An 18,144-nucleotide genomic window follows, 5' to 3' on the forward strand; every position below is an offset into this window, starting at 1 on the left:
TCCTGAGCTTAATACTGACTCTAATGAAACTGTCTGCGTGTCTCGCTCAGCACGAAAAATAAAACCAGTTAAAAGACTGGATTTATAAACTTTTGAACTTTCTGTGTTTGAACTCTAAAATATTGATTTCAATTTGCATTCTAATATTTTGAAATATTTCTATTATTATATGTTATTGTTATCTGAAATTGTATGTATGTATTATCATGATGTTACTGTTTTGAGTTTGTATCCCCAAACTAAAGGTGGGAAGAATGTCGCACCACGATCAAACTGCATGAGAGGTAAATTTCTCTGTTACGGTATGAATAGTATTAAAATGCTATATATTAAAAGATCTTTCATCTGATTTAAATTTTAACAAACCGCTCATTATTTTCTCTTAAACTCACAATGATGTTCACGACAACATTTATTATATGAAATAAACATTCATAACTGTTGCTGTTGTATAATTTGAGTTTATAGTTTCTGAGCTATTTTCATTGCAATATTAATTTTTTAACTGATAGTATGACATATATATTCAGTTATTTGTCAGTACGTTAAAATGTATTACAGAATTGCAAAATTGCTCATCAAAGAAATGCTAAATTCTCATGAGCTATACAGAACTTTTAATTTACAGAGAGACTAGACTAATTGTAAACTATAAAATTATGTCAGAAAGATTAACAAATATTACATGAAATTCAAAAGCTCAGTATTCCAGACGATATAGTGGTTAGGGGAGCCTACTACAGTACCGAAAAGCACGTGTTCAAATCCCAGGTAAGACATGAATGTTTGTAAATGTATAGTATTGGTGTGGCGTGGTGGCATTCTAAATATGCGATGAACCGAAGGTCTCTCTTGCGGATTGGTGGGAGACCCCTAGATACCCCCCAAGTGCTCTCCCTCAAAATTGCGGGTGGAAAATAGAAGTCCAACCTCCCTTCGGAGTAGGCTCTGGCAACCATTGTTCTATGTAATATGGACAAGACAACAACATTCAAAAACCCAAATATTACATAAATTTGAGTTTTAAAGCCTATCTATAACATATATGGGCCACCATTACCTTTTATGAAAGGAAGGACAATTAAGCCATGCCTTCTCCAGGATTTGAATAGCGGCCCTTTGGTATTGCAGTACAGTCCCCTATCTACTGGACCATCTGAGCAGCTGTTTATTCAGTGTAAAATGTATCAATTTATAATGGTGCATGGTAAATCTGGCATGAGATTTTTTTCAGTGTAAAAAAAAAAATCATTTCTAAGCAACTTCCTTTATCACCTTGATTATAACTCATTTTCTCTGTTAAAATTTTCCAGATATTGTAAGATATCTGTAGTTTCAAGATCTGTCTGACCTCTTAAAAATCTTATTCTTCAGCACAATTTGTAAAAAAAAGAAAAAGTGTGTATATTCAGAGATTGGTTCTGTTATACATGTCCTTCATGTTCCTTTCTTACTGCTGTCTTTTCTTTCATACAAGTTCATTTTACCTAAGATCTTCTACACTTTAGATTTTTCTCTTCTGTTTTTTCATTTATCTGAATCATGATTTTCTCTTCCTCGGTGAAATCAAGATCTTCAGTGGAGGAACTTTAATAGTTAAGTGAGCATGTAGTATTTACTAAGAAAACTGCGCGCAGATTATGGGTTTCATTTGATAATTCATGTGATTTTCATACCATTTAAGCATAGAAAATTAATTTTTTAAAGATTTATTTTATATTTTGAATGTAATGGAATATACTACTTGATACAAATTTGCATACATGCACATACATGTAGGAGTAAAAGCATATTAAAAATTTAAATTTTTTTAATCGCACCGTCACAGTAATATTAAAAACAATAATTTAAATTTATGCTTATTCAAAATTTTTTTTAATTTAATTAAATTCAATGAAAATATCATTATTGTATTTTTTATTTTAAATGTTGCTAGGGTGACAGTAAAAAAAAAAAAAAAAAAAACTGTTTATCTGAATGCTAATTTCATGGATGGATTTAAAATATTTTAAATTCCTCAGAAAGTGTAAATATTTCATTTAATAAAACTGTCATTAGTATTGTTAGCTTCTTTTTTAGTTAAATTATTGACTCATAAAACGTTAGTAAAAGGCAAACATTTATTTAGAGATAAATCGTACTCGTTGCTTAATAACCTACACGTAACATATTCGTTAAATGTGCATAACATAACAGATGTTCTTACTACATCGTACCGATATACATTTCAATCATACATCATCTGAATATATTTAAAAATTATAAATAGAACGACAACCAGAAATTAGCTGTTGCCATTTCTTAATAGATATTTTGTCTAATAACAATAAATAATTTACAATCGTACTTACATTCGACCATCCTGACTTAATACTGACTCTAATGAATCCTCAATGGAACCAAATCATATACATTGAAATGACAAATAAACAACAAAAAATATAATAATAGGTAAGGAAACAAATATAATGAAATATAATTTTAAAAAAAATTCTACAAGTCCTACACAAAGTCTGTATAGTGCGATGGTTTACGCACTGTTCACTTGGGCCTTTTAAGTTTGTCATCGTCGTCATTTGCTCCTGGACTTTTCCAACATTTTAGTTGACTTACATGAGCAGTTGATGCATAAAAGCGACCATCACAAGCTTCTCTTAGTCGGGATATTCTATAAGTTTCGCCCGGAAGTACTTCTGTCACTACCATTGGACCATGATACTTAGGTTGAGTTTTGGTTGATTCTCCTGGTGTAGATTTTGGATTTAAAAGAAATTCAAAATCTACACACTACTACTACTATTTCTCCTTGTTCAAATGATAGAGATCCTGATTTCTTCTTGTCGTAATAAGCTTTCATTTTTTTCTTGTTCTCCAACAATCTTTTTACTAGCTTCTTTTTGTAGTGTTTCAGGTTCCTTCCAAACTCCTGCTTCTTCCTCAGCAAGTAATCCCAAAACTCCATCTTGAAATCGTGGTATATATCTATGAAGTATTTCAAATGGTGTTTTCCCAATAGTTTTATTAATTGTATTATTCAAATTTCTCTCAACTTCTTTAATTTTTTTTGTCCCAATCCTTTTGATCTTTATTTTTCATTGATGTTACTATCATTGATAAAATTGTTCTGTTTGATCTCTTGACCATACCATTTCCTTGTGAGTGGGAGGTTGAATTTAATGTATGAAGAATTCCCTTTTCCTTGCAAGAGTTTTGAAATTCCTTTGAAGTAAAACAAGAACCTCGATCTGATATTATACAATCTGGTAATCCAATTCTATGAAACTCATCAGTGATTTCAGTGCGTTTTTCTAAGATGCGTTTTTCACAGCATGCAATCAAACAAATCTGGTCATATTATCAATGATGACTAACAATTCTTTATTTCCTTTAGAACTTGTGATGAAAGATCCAAGATGATCAATGTGTATTGTTGCAAAAGGTCTGCGGCCTGGGGGAATAGGGTGCAGAAGATCTTGTCTTTTTCCATCTGAAACTTTGTTCATGAGGCATTCTAAACACATTGATATATGTCGACGGACATATCTCTTCATAGCAGGAAACCAGTACAGTTCTTTGATTTTTGAGACAGTCCTATCAACAGCAAAATGTCCCATAAGGTCATGAAACTTCACAACTATGCTTTTTCTCATGCTTATAGGTACAATGTATAATAACTTCTTTTCTCCATCCTCTACAATACTGAACAGTCTATTCCTTTTCAAAATATAATTCTCCACATTTTGATTTTCTCCTTTGGTTCTTTCACTTTGGTCTTTCTTCAAAATTGTTATTAATTCTCTTAACTTTTCATCTGCATGCTGTATCATAAGAATTTGCTCATCTAAATTTAAAGTCAGACAAATTTCTAAATTATCTTTTATCAAAGAATGCATGGTGTCTGATGAATTAATAACAGGAGCTCTACTGATTGCATCGATATGAGACATTTTAATGTCTGGTTTGTGGTGTATTTCAAAATTATATTCTTGAATAAGGATACTCCAACGAGCAATTTGGGGATTGCTAGATTTCTTTGCATTCATGTAAACCAATGCTTGGCAGTCGGTAAATACCGTAAATTAAATTCCGAGTAAGAATTGTTGAAGTCTTATCTAGAGTCCAGACAATTGCCATTAGCTCAAGTTTACTCAAGTGATAATTCTTTTCAGCTTCCGTTGTCTTTTTGCTCACGCAGTAGACAAGATGCCATTTGCCGTCATTTACAAGTTGAAGTAACATGCCAGCAATACCGTCTGAGCATGCATCAGTATAGACTTCTGTTTGAGCTTTAGGGTTGTACAAAGCTAAAATTGGTTAATTCGTCAGTTCATTTTTCAGCAATGTAAAAGAATTCCGCCGACTTTCTTCCCATCTGAATGTTTGATTTTTTCTTAGTTAGTTGAGTCAATGGTCCAGCTTTAATAGCATAATTTGGAATAAACCTTCTAAAAAAACTTGTTAAACCAAGAAATCGTCGAACTTCGTGAAGGTTTTTAGGTTCTGGGTATTTTGATATTAACTTCAAGTTTTCTTGATCCTGGCTTTATTCCATTTTTATTGATGATAAAACCTAAGTATTCTATTTCTTGTTTGGCAAATTCACATTTCGGTAACTTGAGGGTTAGCTTTACTGCATGTAGTGCTTCAAATACTTTTATTCATTTCTGAATCATTTCTTCCCAAGTCCGTGCTGGAACAAGTATATCGTCAAGGTAGCACAACACTTCTTTATTACATAATGAGGATAATACATGATACATCAATCGTTGAAATTCCGCAGGAGCGTTAGTTAAGCCAAAAATAATTCTTTCAAATTGTGCACTTTCATCCGGTATTACGAAAGCAGTTTTCAATTTTGCACTTTGAATTAATGGAATCTGTAAATATCCGTACGCTTAATCTAGCGTTGTAAACAGACTACACTCATGCAATTGTTCTAATAAATCATCTATTTTAGATTGTTGAGATGCCTGTAATCAACAACTAATATGTATTCACCGGTCTTTTTCTTTACTAATATGGCAGGACTAGCATTTGGGGATCGCGTTTCTGTTACAATTCCATTTTCTTTCCATTCTTGAACTATTTCTTTGAGAGCAGCTCTTTCAGAGGCATTTGTTCTATAAGGCTTCATACATACTGGCTTTGAGCCTTCGATTTCCTTAATGCATCCTAGTTCTGAAATATTTAGTGCAAAGCAATTTCTGTATTCATTCAGAAGACGCAGTAACTCTTGTTGGTGATCAGCATTGAGATCCGAGCCAATTTTAACTTGGCTTATAGGAACTTTTATGTTGTTAATATTTTCCGTTTTTGTTAAGTTCGAGCTCAATTCAGAAATTTCAGTATTTAAACATAGTTTAACTTCTGCTCTCCCAACACATTGATCTTTTTGGAGCTTAACATTTCAATCGCCAACATTAATCACTGGTATATAAGTTTCGCCATTTTTAATTTCTAATAAACAGCTGATACCTTCTGAAGGATTTTCTATCATAATTAATCCATTATCTCCAGAATCTGTTTGAGAACTGACAAGACTGATCGTATTTTTCTTTAATTCATTTGCCTCAAGAGCTTTAAGGCAGACTCGATTTATTTTTTCATCAATTTGGATGTTACTAAATAGTTCATCTTCCCTATACCCGAAGTAACATCTTTTCCCTATTCTGACATAAGCGATGTGAGGGAGATCAAGCCATGTCCGTCCGATGATTAGATCAACTGTCTGTGCATTATCAGGAACAAGTTATATATTTATGCCTTGGCCTTTAACATTATCAACTTCAATATCGGCTTTAATCATTCCTATAGAGGTCTCTGCAAGCACCGTTTGATTTCCAAAACCACGCAATTCATTCATAGCAGGTTCGGGTTTCAGTTTAAGTTTCTGAGCAACTGAAGTCTTATAAGAGACAACAAGAACTCCCCGTATCAATAAAAGCCTGTACTTCTTCAGAATTATTCAGTTTTGATTTCTTCACATATGAATTTCTCTCTTGTGAATTTTCGCAGACCTTGCTCAACAGAATAAATTTTATCATTTGAATGATTATTTTCAGCTTTAGTAACACAATTTTTAGCTTTATGACCTGTTTTATTACATTTTCGGCATGTTACTACTGGTTTGGGCAGCGGACAGTCCCTTGAAATGTGTCCAAAATTATTATAGCTGAAGCATTTTGGTTCACCTTTTTCATTATGTGTGATACCGTAGAGTTTTTTTTTCTTTTCGTTTATTGTAGCAACTGGTCCATCTTTAAAGGAGTTTCGTTTGTCAAAAGGCCCTTCTTTACGAGATTGTTTATTGTTGAAAGTTGACTTCAAAATATCATACTAGTTTTTAGTTGATGAAATTAACTTGGACCAGACATCAATAAAATGATCTTTTACTTTTGGAGACACATTACGTTTTATCTGATCCGCTATAATAAGGTCGCTCAGTTTCTCAAAACTATCTACTGTAATTCCACTTATCCATTCATTAAAAAAAATTCCTTGACTCGTACGCAAAATTGTTCCATATGTTTCCTACACTCTTACTATACATAAAAATTTTTGGTGAAATTTTTCAGGTGTCATCTTGTACCCTTATAATAAGATCCTTTTAACTTCTTTATAATCGTTTGCAATTTCATCCGTTTCTCTGGAGATTAACTGAGCAATATCATACGGCAATAAGCCAAGCAAATGAGTAACCCATGTATTTTCTGGTATTTCAACTTGTTTAGCCAAACGTTCAAACATGATTAAATATGAACTGATATCATTCTAGTCAGGTTTTAATTTTTGCATCAAACGATGAAGCTCTAACTTTGGATTCATGTGCGTACCACTAGCTCATTCATGTGCGTACCACTTTTATTGGTGCCAGAATTTGTAGATCTACTTTCTGCTTCAATACTTAGTTTTTGCAATTCAAATTCCATTTCATACTTTCGTTTTTGTTCTTCAATTTCTTCTTTTCACCTACGTTCTTCAATTTCTTCTTGATATTTTCATTCTTCAATTTCTTTTTTTAGCCTATGTTCTTCATCTTGACGTTTTTGTTCTTCAATTTCTTCTTTTTCTTTCATTTATTATAATGTACAACCATTCTTTGGCACATTTTTCATCGTACTCTTTGCTAGCCAAAATTATCGTTTTCAAATCGCTCATTTTATCACTGTCATTTACATCTTCTTCCAATTCTTCAGCTAATATTCTTAAATCACATTTCTATGCCTTATCGAATATAGACATTTTCGTGCTCCAAATGCAAATATACACTCTTAGACAAAAAAAAAAAAAAGGGGGGGGACACACCAAGAAGGAGTTATCCAAATGGGACAAAAATCGGTAGAAGTGATGTACATGTACAGAAAAACAAATGATTACAGTTTGACAAAAATTGGATGATTTATTGAAGTGATAGAGCTTCACAAAGTGAAAAAGTCAGTAACGCGTTTGTCCACCTCTGGTCCTTATGCAAGCAGTTATTCGGCTTGGCATTGATCAATAGAGGTTGTGGATGTCCTCCTGAGGGATATTGTGTCAAATTCTGTCCAACTGGCGCGTTAGATCGTCAACATCCTGAGCTGGTTGCAGGACCCTGCCCACAATGCTCCAAACGTGCTCAATAGAAGAGATCTGGCAACCTTGCTGGCCAAGGTATTGTTCAGCAAGCAGTAGAAACATGTGCAGTGTGGAGGCGGGCATTATCTTGCTGAAATGTAAGCCCAGGGTGGTGTGACATCAAAGGCAACACAACAGGCCTTAGAACTTTTTCGAAGTACTGCTGTGCTGTAAGGTTGCAACCGATGACAACCAAAGGGTTCCTACTATGCAATGAAATGGCACGCCAGACCATCATTTCTGGTTGTCGTCCTGTCTGCCGGAAGACAGTCAGGTTGGTATCACACCGCTGTTCAAGATTCGCCTTCGCTGGTTATAGGGATTCAGTTAAAAACGGGACTCATCACTGAAGACTATTCTGGTCCAGTCAGTGACATTCCAGTGCAAATGAGCCGGACACCACTGCAAACGGGCTTGACGTTGTACAGAGGTCAATGGTAGTCGGCGCAAGGCGCCTTGGTACCTCAGCGCCCTTTCTGTGAGCCGTCTATCAATGGTTCTTGCAGTCATGGAAGCACTAATTGCACGTACAATCGATGATAATGAGCATCTGGGGCTGCGAGTGCCACTCTGACAATTGCTCGGTCTTCATGTTCTGTCGTTTCACTAGGCCTACCACTTCCTTCTTGACGCTGTGTGTAGCCGTGGTTCACCCATTCCTGCCAACATCATCTAATAGTGGCATCCCTCCTGCTGAAATGTCGAGCTATTCGCCGATAAGACCAAATGGCTTCTTTGAGCCCACTACACCTTTCAAATTCTGACATCTGCGCATATCGTTCGTGCACCTGTATGCGAGGCATAGTTAATGTCTACCAGAGTACCCGAGATGAAATTCGTGGAGAATTTAAATATCCTGCTTCTTAAATATCCTGCCAGTTGTGCAGATCAGATGTGCTGTAGCGACAACTGTTCATTCATTGGCAGCCAAAATATAAATTTTTGCATTTTCCATCGAAACCTCTATGCATATCAATTTGTGTCCAATTTGCTTGATATCTTCTCAGTGCGTCATGGTGAGTCCCTTTTTTTTTTTTTTTTTTTTTTTTTTTGTCTAAGAGTGTATGTATGCTATTACTATTAACTTCTAGTTAGACAACTCAGTAGAGTACAGTTATTGGTATTTTATAAGTTTGATGTTCTAAATATATTTCAAAATATAAAAAAATGAAAAAAAAAAATTAAACTCTCTTTCCAAAATAATCAAAACAATAACAAAATTAAATTCTATAATAAATATGTTACATCAATCAGTGAATTCATTTACGTTGAAATTCAAATTCTTTTGAACTTATTTACGTGTAGCAAATTCTTGTAGCTTTAGTCTTAGGTTTCAGACTAATCCCACTTCTGATTTGTGTTAGATCATTTTTGTAGTTAAATTAATGACTCATAAAACTATTGTAAAAGACAAACAAGCATTTATTTAGAGATAAATTGTACTCGTTACTTAATAACCTACACGTAACGTATTCGTAAATGTACATAACAAAACAGATGTTCTTACTGCATCGTACCGATATACATTTCAATCGTACATCATCTGAATATATTTTTAAAATTATAAATAGAATGACATCTTGAAATTAGCTGTTGCCATTTCTCAATAGATATTTTGTCTAATAATAATAAAGAATTAACAATCGTGCTTACAGTTACAACAATATTTTTCCCCTCGGTCATCTTTATCTGGTGACTACAACATCACTTTATATGAAATATATATTTTGGTGATCATTCATTCATATGATGTTGATATTAGCAATATAGAGGTAAAGGCAATATAATTTTTACATTTGTGTTAGAATATCTGGTGAAGAGCTTAAAAGTCTTATAACATTTTAACTTAGTTTTGTCATTTAGAATTTTTCAAACCTATCAAACAGTCAGTTTTATTATTCTCACTGCGTGAATTTTTCTATTCTGCCAAAATGTAAATTTTTGCCACTTGCAAAATGTACTTGTGAATCTTGTGAACAAACATTCCAGCCAAAAATGCACATGTACATATACCTTGAATAAATAAAACTTTTCTTTATTAAATATGTGTAAAACTCTATGATGTGGTTTTAATTTAGCATGGTCGATTTTCATCTTTTAGATTTTCCACTCTTTGGTCAGCAAAATCACATTCTTTAAAACAAATGAGGACAACTACTCATTTTTCTGCAATAACAGCGCATGTTGATATCTTAAAAATTCTTAACCAAAAAGGGTACTGATAAGTGTGAAGTACCTATTTACATGTCATAAAGATCATTTGGCTTTTCAGTCTGGCAAATTGGAGTGGTAGGCTAAACAAAATTTGAGCCATGGTCCTCCAGCTTACTGTTGGATGTACTAACTTCTTACATCATGAGCATGTACGGACATATTAGATAATTCCTTATGTTTTCTTCCACTTAAAGGGAAATTGGGAAGGAATTCAAGCCTAATTTAATCAAATTCATTTATTGGCAAGTTATCTTCTAATGTGTTTTTAGTTCAGATGTTAAGACTGTGAGATTTTCTATTTGGAGGAAAATAAAAAAAATAAAAAAATAAAAAAAAAAATAAAAAAATAAAAAAAAAATCAACTATGCTGTCAGCAGGTTTTAACTCTTTCGCATTCAAGTCGCCCAAAATGCTGACTATTCGAACATTGGCAGGTTGCCCGATTCTATTTAGTGCGTTTCCACTATTACGTTAAGGCATTGCTCATTGCTTTTGTGATTTGGTAAATGACATTCCAGTCGTCCTTTTGAAGTGACTAAAAGTAGTTCTGTTATTTTAATACACCTTCTTTTTCCTTTGTTTGTAGAGACATTAGGTTTATTTTGAATCAGGAGACATGAAAATGAGCAATACCTTCACCGGGATTCGAACCCCGGACCTCTTGAATACGCATCGTGCGTGCTGACCACTACACCACGAAAATATGCTAAGAAGATGGGAGAAATACCTTGTATACTCCCCCTTTTAGAGGGTGACTGGGGTTTTAGGGGACCCAATCACCAAATACTGGTAGTGAAGAATCATCATTCACCACTTTTTAGTTCGGGTGCCGCTGTCAGGACTACTATTCCTTCTAATTGGCTTTGAAAACATCAGAGAAATCCAGAGTGAAAATAGGGAGCTTATTCAAGCTATGTTCGTGCGTGCGTGGAATAGACAAACAAGTTAAGAAGAGTTAACTTTACCCTTTATTTCTCAGAACGTACAGGTGCTCCTGCACTTTGAGATACACTTTTGGTCTAAAACATAAAAAATAAGAAATATTCACTTAATAACTAAATTAAATAAGAATTAAATTTAAATACTTTACAGAGACTATTAGCGTGAAGATTGGCCTTTTGAACCTGCGTATGTAGTGAGCTAGATGCAAATACTACAGTACGCCTATTATATCAGCAGGAACTAAGTTCTCGCCTAAAAGGCAGACACAAACTGACTGAAAAGTACGTGCATAGCATAGCAGCAGGAAGGCTGTCTCTCTCTTCGCTAGAATCCACTTCTTAAATACCTTTTACAGTTTGCAAACTGTAATAGCATTAAAATCCTGCTCGCACTTATTCTGACCGGAAATGGAAAATAAGAAAGGATAGCAAAGTTTAAAATAAAATAAACATTAGTAAAAACTTAAAATCTTTATATGTTTACTGTCAATGTTTAGCTATTAATGCCTAAAGTTGGAAAAAAAAAAAAAAAAAAAACCTGTCCCAAAGTGAAACTGCACACAGTGCTGAAAGCATCCAAAAAAGAAGTTGTCACTTTACTTAAGTAGGTTATTGCATAGCTAAGTGTAACTGTAGCCAAAAAAATAAACACAAAAGGCCTTTAAGTTCCGAAGTCATAATTTTTGGTACTATTTGAAATTATTACTTAAGCTATCATATGTATTAAAATTAGCATCTAATAATCATTTTCCTGTACCTTACATGAAAATACATAAAAAATTGCTTAATTTTCAGAAGCACTGTTCAAATTATTTCAAAATTTAATTGACAAAATACATTAATAAACTTTAAATCTAATAAAAAGAATTCAAAAAAGACTATTTACTAGAAGAAGTAACAAAATCTTTCATGGGAAGTGGAAGGCAGACACTCATTAGTTTAGTCTCTGACAAAATGTCTGTACGAGAATCACTAGAAATATCACTCTCTAACTCTTCAGAAAATGAATCATCACTCTCATCCAAGGCACTAATTGGTTTATTTACCATGTGAGCATATATTTCCATAGACAAATAACCCTTGGTCAAAAAGGTAAACTAAAGTCAAGGCCAAAATGAAAAGGAAAGTGTGTAATATATAAGTGATAAAAGAAATGCAAAGCATAATAGAGCCCCACATAGTAACCAAAAAAGTATAAAAATGTGGATTCGAAGGGATGTTAGAAACACTAATGTTAATATCGAATGGGGAGTTGGAAAACCCAATTTTATTCAGCAAAAATTCAGTTTCATGAGTTGATAGCCTTAGATAATATTTTTGCTTCAGAAGAAAAGCAGTGTTTATATGTTTAAATTATATTTTTTAATCACTAACTTTCTTTCAAGTTGTTAATCTTAAATTTTCAAGTTGTTAGTTAATTTCTTTTTAATTATTTTCTGAGAAATACTGTTCACTTTCAGATGTGGTCATCTTAGGGAAATGAATGCTGTGAGATGTATGTATTGGTTGTAATGAAAGTTTTCTGCCAAAAAGCATTCTTAATAAAGCTAGGGGGGAACATGAAAGCAGTACTTTTAGTGTGGGTAGTAATCGCCACCCAAACCTATTATTTTCTACCTATTATGACTATCCTAAGTATCAGATTTTGGTAGTTTTTCAAAGCCTTTGCCCTGAAACTTAGTGGCCGTGAGTCCAAAAATAGATTAACCGCATTTCGGAAGTTCTCTGCAAAATGGAAGTTAGCACCAGCAAGATGTAGCTGCTAGTGGGAAAAAAGGTAGAAGTGCGAAGAAGCGATATATGGTGGGTGTGGCCAAAGATCCCATTTGAGTCTGTACTACAGAGTCCAGCTGGTGAATGCAGACACATGTGGTCTTGCAATATCTTGATGGAACATTACCTTTTTGCAGTGAAAGTCAGTTCAACGTTTTTTTGATAGCAGTATCAACACAGCCTTGCATCTCACTGTATACCTTACTGTCAAGGGTTTTACCTTTTTTCAGTTATTCTATGTGGATAATACCACTGCTATCCCATCAGATACAAAGCATGATCTTTTCGTTAGTCAAATTATGCTCTGCAATTCTGCCGCCAATATCCCTTAATATAAATATTAATTATCCTAATAAATAAATTAACCAACTTCCCTTTGCAAAATCTTAAGAACTCAAATGGTATAAAGGAGGTTAAGAATTTTGTTTCCTAAAAAAATCACTCAAAACTTTTCTCACATCTCCCATCTCACATCTGTCCTTATCTGCTTGAGTCAGCTCATGTGGCACCCAACGAATAAACTTGTACGCCAAGTTGATGCGTTGCCTAACACAACTAATGGAAATGGCACTAACATCTAACATCTTAGCAAGCTCTTGAGTGGTTGCATACTGATCTTCTTCCACAAATTCTCACAAGCAGACCTTATCAACATCAGTAGGTTGACCAGAGCGCTCTGCTTCTTAAATGTCATAGTCCTTGATTTTAAACTTTCAGTACCAAACCTCAAAGTGTCATATGATGCAATATTAATACCTAAAGCTGTACACATGATTTGGTGTCATTCTGTAGCTGACATTTTGCAACAGAACTGGAAGTAAATGATAGATTAATATCTAGTAGTGTGATATTTCCATTTCAGAGACATTATACGTAATGATAATGGTGTTTTTACAAATTTCATGACACAGTCTTCTAAAGCAACTTTCTTTTTTTCAAATGCCAAAAATCATTTGAAAAAATATGATTAAACACGGTAACGTGAACTGTTTGCGCAGACGATATTTGTGGTGCCGGGAAACTTTCTTTGAATCCCGATATATTCACCATGGGTTTATTATTATGCATGCTTTATTTTGAGTAGTAAGGTTTATATTGATATTTGTTAATTGACAAAAAATTCAATAAGCTGCAATAGCTAATCTGATTATTTTAAAATCTTCTTTTCATACATACTGACATGTTAATCACATATTAAATTCAAATTCTAAATCTTTGTGACATGACAGACCATCCTAAGTATAAAATTTTATTTTTGAACTAGCAGCTTCGCTGCCAGCCTTCATCTGGCTTTTAAGTGTACCAGAAAAATGGCTGAAGGGAACACCAAACGTTAAATTTAAAAACTGCACAGAATTTTACTCTGCAGAACAACTTCATAAAAAAAAAAGTTATTACATATAACAAAATTACAATGAAATAAGCAATATCCCTTAATATAAATATTAATTATCCTAATAAATAAATTAACCAACTTCCCTTTGCAAAATCTTAAGAATTCAAATGGTATAAAGGAGGTTAATTTTGTTTCCTAAAAAAATCACTCAAAACTTTTCAATGTTTTAAAAACGGTGAAATGAGCAATAAATAACATAAAAGAATACAAAAAACAAAAAATTCTGAAAAGCAAAGTATAATTAATGATATTTTATCTTATATTTTCAAGAGAAAAAAAATACAATGAAATAAGCTATATCCATTAATACAAATATTAATTATCCTAATAAAAAATTAACCAACTTTCCGTTAAAGGAAAAAAATCATGCAAAACTTTTCAATATCTTACAAACAGTGAAATAAGCAAAACATAACATGAAAGCAACTCAAAAAACATAAAATTCCACGCAGAATTTTACTCTGCAGAACAACTTTATCAAAAAAAATCAATAAAAATGTATTGTATATATATATAAAAATGACAATGAAATATGCCAATCTCTTAAAAACAGTGACATATGAAAAATTGCTGCCAAACCCATATTTCTAAAAGAATGAAACTATTCAAATGATGTGATTTTATCAAAAATCTATCAACAACAATAAGACAGGAAAGTTGTTGCCAAAATCACATTTCTAAAGATGTTAGAAGTGTACTCGGAAGCTTCATTAAAAAAATTTTTTTTAAATACAAAATATTATCATTTTTCCAAAATTCTTTTTGTAAAAGCAGTCACAAGGATGAAAGTTTTAACGTGTTCAAAAAGAAAAATAAACTGTACATTTTAAAAAATAAACTTTTTTAGGAAAAAATCCGTTGAAAAGGTGTTAAGCTCCCTTTGTTAAATAAATTCGTATTTAATCGACTTATTAAACACAAAATTTATTTTAAGTTCGTAAAATAGCTAAGTGCCTACGTTTCATGACAATGTGAAAATAGAGTGTGTAGAGTAAAATCTTGCTTTTTTATAGCCCATTATGTCTCAAAATGACGCGATTTCGTCGCAAAACGTAAAATAAAAAAAATTCGAATTTAAAAAAAATCGCTTCGAGGTGCCCTGACTCTTGTCTAGATGCACCTATGTACCAAATTTCATAGCCGTGGATCTATTAGCTTACGCGCAGCACGAACAAAAGACACACACACAGAGACTCTTTCTTTTATTATATGTAGAAATGAATGAAATTTAGAACTTCTTTTCTATAAAATCCTTTTGTTTTCTGACATCCTAAGCATTGTTTAAGTATTGCAGTTTAAAAATATTTTAATGTTAAATTTTTATATGTTATATTTAAAATGCTGAGTTAATAATGCGATTTTTAAAGTTCTGAAAGATTGTAGCACACAATCATTCATTAAAGAATGTCTCTATTTTTTTTTTTTTTTTTTTTAAATGTTAGGGTTAGTAGAAATTATAAGTTCACCAAGTTTAATTTTTTATTGGGGGGGGGCAGGTTAAAAATACATACAAACTTTTAAATGCGGATATCTTTATGGTCTTATATGATTTTTACAAAATTTGGTATTTATACATAATTTGAAATGTAGAATCGAATTACAGAAAATATGAACATGTTATTTCAGAAAAGGTCTGACTTTGTGTCCAAGTCTTTCTTGTGAATAATGTATAATATGCCTTAAGTTATGCTCTCAAGGCATGAAAAACATAAATATCATTGGTTGGTTGATTAGATTGAGAGATCTAAAACTGCAGTCCCCCCCCCCCTTTTTTTTTTTTTTTTTTTTTTTTTTTTTTTTTTGGACTCACTGAACCTAAAAATTTTACACAGACAAATCAAAAGTTTTCAGTGTTTGAATAGAAAAAATTTTTGTGTATTTTTTAATATGATCTTATATTTTGATATGCTTTTCACATCATTTAATGAGCAACTCTGAGCTCTTGAAAAAGTAATCTGAAGTTTTGTCCTCGAGAGTTTCCATAACTACTTTTTTCACATCATTATCATTAAACCTCAGGAGAGATGAAATTTTAGTTTGTAAAACGCATAATAATCTCTTTGAGCTAAATCTGGGCTGTAAGGGTGGGTAGTCAAACTTCTCGAACTTATGTTGCGGTTTTTGAATTACTGAAGGGAATGGGGTAGCCATCTTGCAGAGAATTTGTTCATGTGAAAAAGCTCGCATATATTGTGTAAAATAGTTGCTTTCTATTCAAGATAGATAAATCCTATCTTGATGTCTCTGTGGCTTTTAATTTCTGCTCCTTCAGTATTTCTTTTTGAACATGAGCAATATTTTGTATTGTAAAATACTTCAGTGGTTGACCTTCATGAGAACATCTGTGGATTCTCAGCCTATCCGAAATGGTTTTACCCATATTTCACTGTAGTGTAGGAAAGTGAAAAATCACCAACCATGACCCAAATTGTTTTAAGTCTTTGAGTGAAAACCTTCTTTAGTCAAAAATTTAACTGCATAATGATATTTGATTTTAAAAATTTTAGAATAAACTAGATTATCACTTTTCACTAAATTGTAAAAAAATGCATATGATTTTTCGAATGAATTTTTCAAATTTAATTGTTTAATATTGCCGGTATATATCTGCTGGAAGAATGTGATGCTAAGTGATTTTTTATAGGCAAGGTCGAAAATTTTTGGATCTAACATACATTATTGTTCTTTGTGTATGAGATCATAAATACATTCAAACTTAACTTTGTTTTGTATTTGAATTTATTTTAAGCATACTTTGACCGGACATATTGGAAAAGTAATGTCAGCAAAATTTCTTGGAGAAACGGGTAAAGTGGTTTCTGGAAGTCATGATAGAACATTAAAGATCTGGGATCTTCGTCGCAGAGCATGTAAGTTCCATGTTTTTCATTGTAATCTTATCCATTATTTGTTAAAATTTAACAACAAGTATGGCAATAGTTTTATAAGATTTTTCGGCATATAATATTTTTCATTGACAAAAACCATACTAACATCATAAAAGGGTTAAGATTCAATAACATGCCGAACAAGTATTAATTTAGAGATCAAACAACAAAAATCAGCGTTATATTTTCAAATTTTCACAGGACTAGTTTCATTTTTTTTACCGAACCATCAAAACTAGTCCTGTGAAAATTTGAAAATATAACGCTGATTTTTATTATTTGATCTCTAAATTAATCATAAAAGGGGTTTAAAAGAAAAAGAGAATTATGTTAAGACTCCTCAAAATTCTGAATCTTATATTTTTATACCTAACTTTTCCCTTCCTTTTATATAATAACAGTTCAGTGCAGGCTTAAGTAGTTACAGAATCATTGATAGAAGCATTTTTAAAGATTTTTTTAAAAAGTATTTAGTTTTCTGAAACTCGTGGTACAACTGTCATAACCAGCATTTTCCTTCCTCTCATTAAAGAAACCTTTTTTTATTTCTTTATCTGCCAAAGAGATCTATAGAAGGTCCACATTTACTGTTCAGGATAGCCATCGAATACAAGTCATTACCCATTCTTATGACATTGGCTACATTATGGCAAGGACTAAAATTTTGCACCAGCATAATAAAAAATCAAATAGAAATCATTTCACATCTAAGACATCAAAGTATTTTGAACATTTGTATGTAACTAATTTTTTTTTTTACTTGCACTACTTGTTTGCTTCTTCTATTTGCACCTTGTTTCAAAGGTCTCAATCAAATCAAAATGATTGTGCTATGTGGACCTTACAGAAGTTGTAATCAATGCAAATTTTTTTTAAAAAATTCCATCACGTTATAAAAAAATGCAAAATAAACTTACTTTATTTAAAATTAGATGAGACTCTAAAACTTCATAATTATTAAGACATTATGTTGCAGTCACAAATGTAATAGAAGATCACTTAAAATATCAATTACATAGTAGAAGAGGCGAAGAAATTTTGAAGAGTCACAAAATCACTTGATAATCCAAATATCTCTTTATTACTTATTGATTGTCCTATGGCTTGGCACATCATAATGAGGCTAATCTGCACACCAACAATTTTGATCATGACGCATTACATTTTTAACAGAAGCAACCAAGCAATAAATATCCTTTAGCTAGTAAGCGTAGGCAGAGAAAGAGGGGGTAGTTGGATTGCAATCGTATTTATAGGAAAATTTTTCATTTATCTGGTTGTCTTAAACTTATGGGGCAATGCAGAAGTTTAAGATGAC

General features: G+C 32.4%; 1 protein-coding gene across 5 annotated transcripts in view; it reads left to right on the forward strand.

Annotated features, from left to right (window-relative positions):
• The window catches only part of LOC118191561 (autophagy-related protein 16-1-like), a 237,963-nt gene that overhangs the window by 170,028 nt on the left and 49,791 nt on the right, over nucleotides 1-18,144 (forward strand). For all 5 annotated transcript variants that reach the window (XR_015038466.1, XM_085807477.1, XM_085807479.1 and 2 more), the window contains exon 12: nucleotides 16,688-16,808. Coding sequence is in view for 4 of the 5 variants with exons in the window: in XM_085807477.1 (XP_085663603.1) it covers nucleotides 16,688-16,808 (121 nt within the window). In the remaining variant the exon portion in view is untranslated. The remainder of the gene's footprint in view (nucleotides 1-16,687; nucleotides 16,809-18,144) is intronic.

The sequence above is a fragment of the Stegodyphus dumicola genome, chromosome X1, assembly GCF_044657685.1.
Source record: "Stegodyphus dumicola isolate Sdum_Otavi_A_Nest chromosome X1, ASM4465768v1".
Taxonomy (NCBI): Eukaryota; Metazoa; Arthropoda; class Arachnida; order Araneae; family Eresidae; genus Stegodyphus; species Stegodyphus dumicola.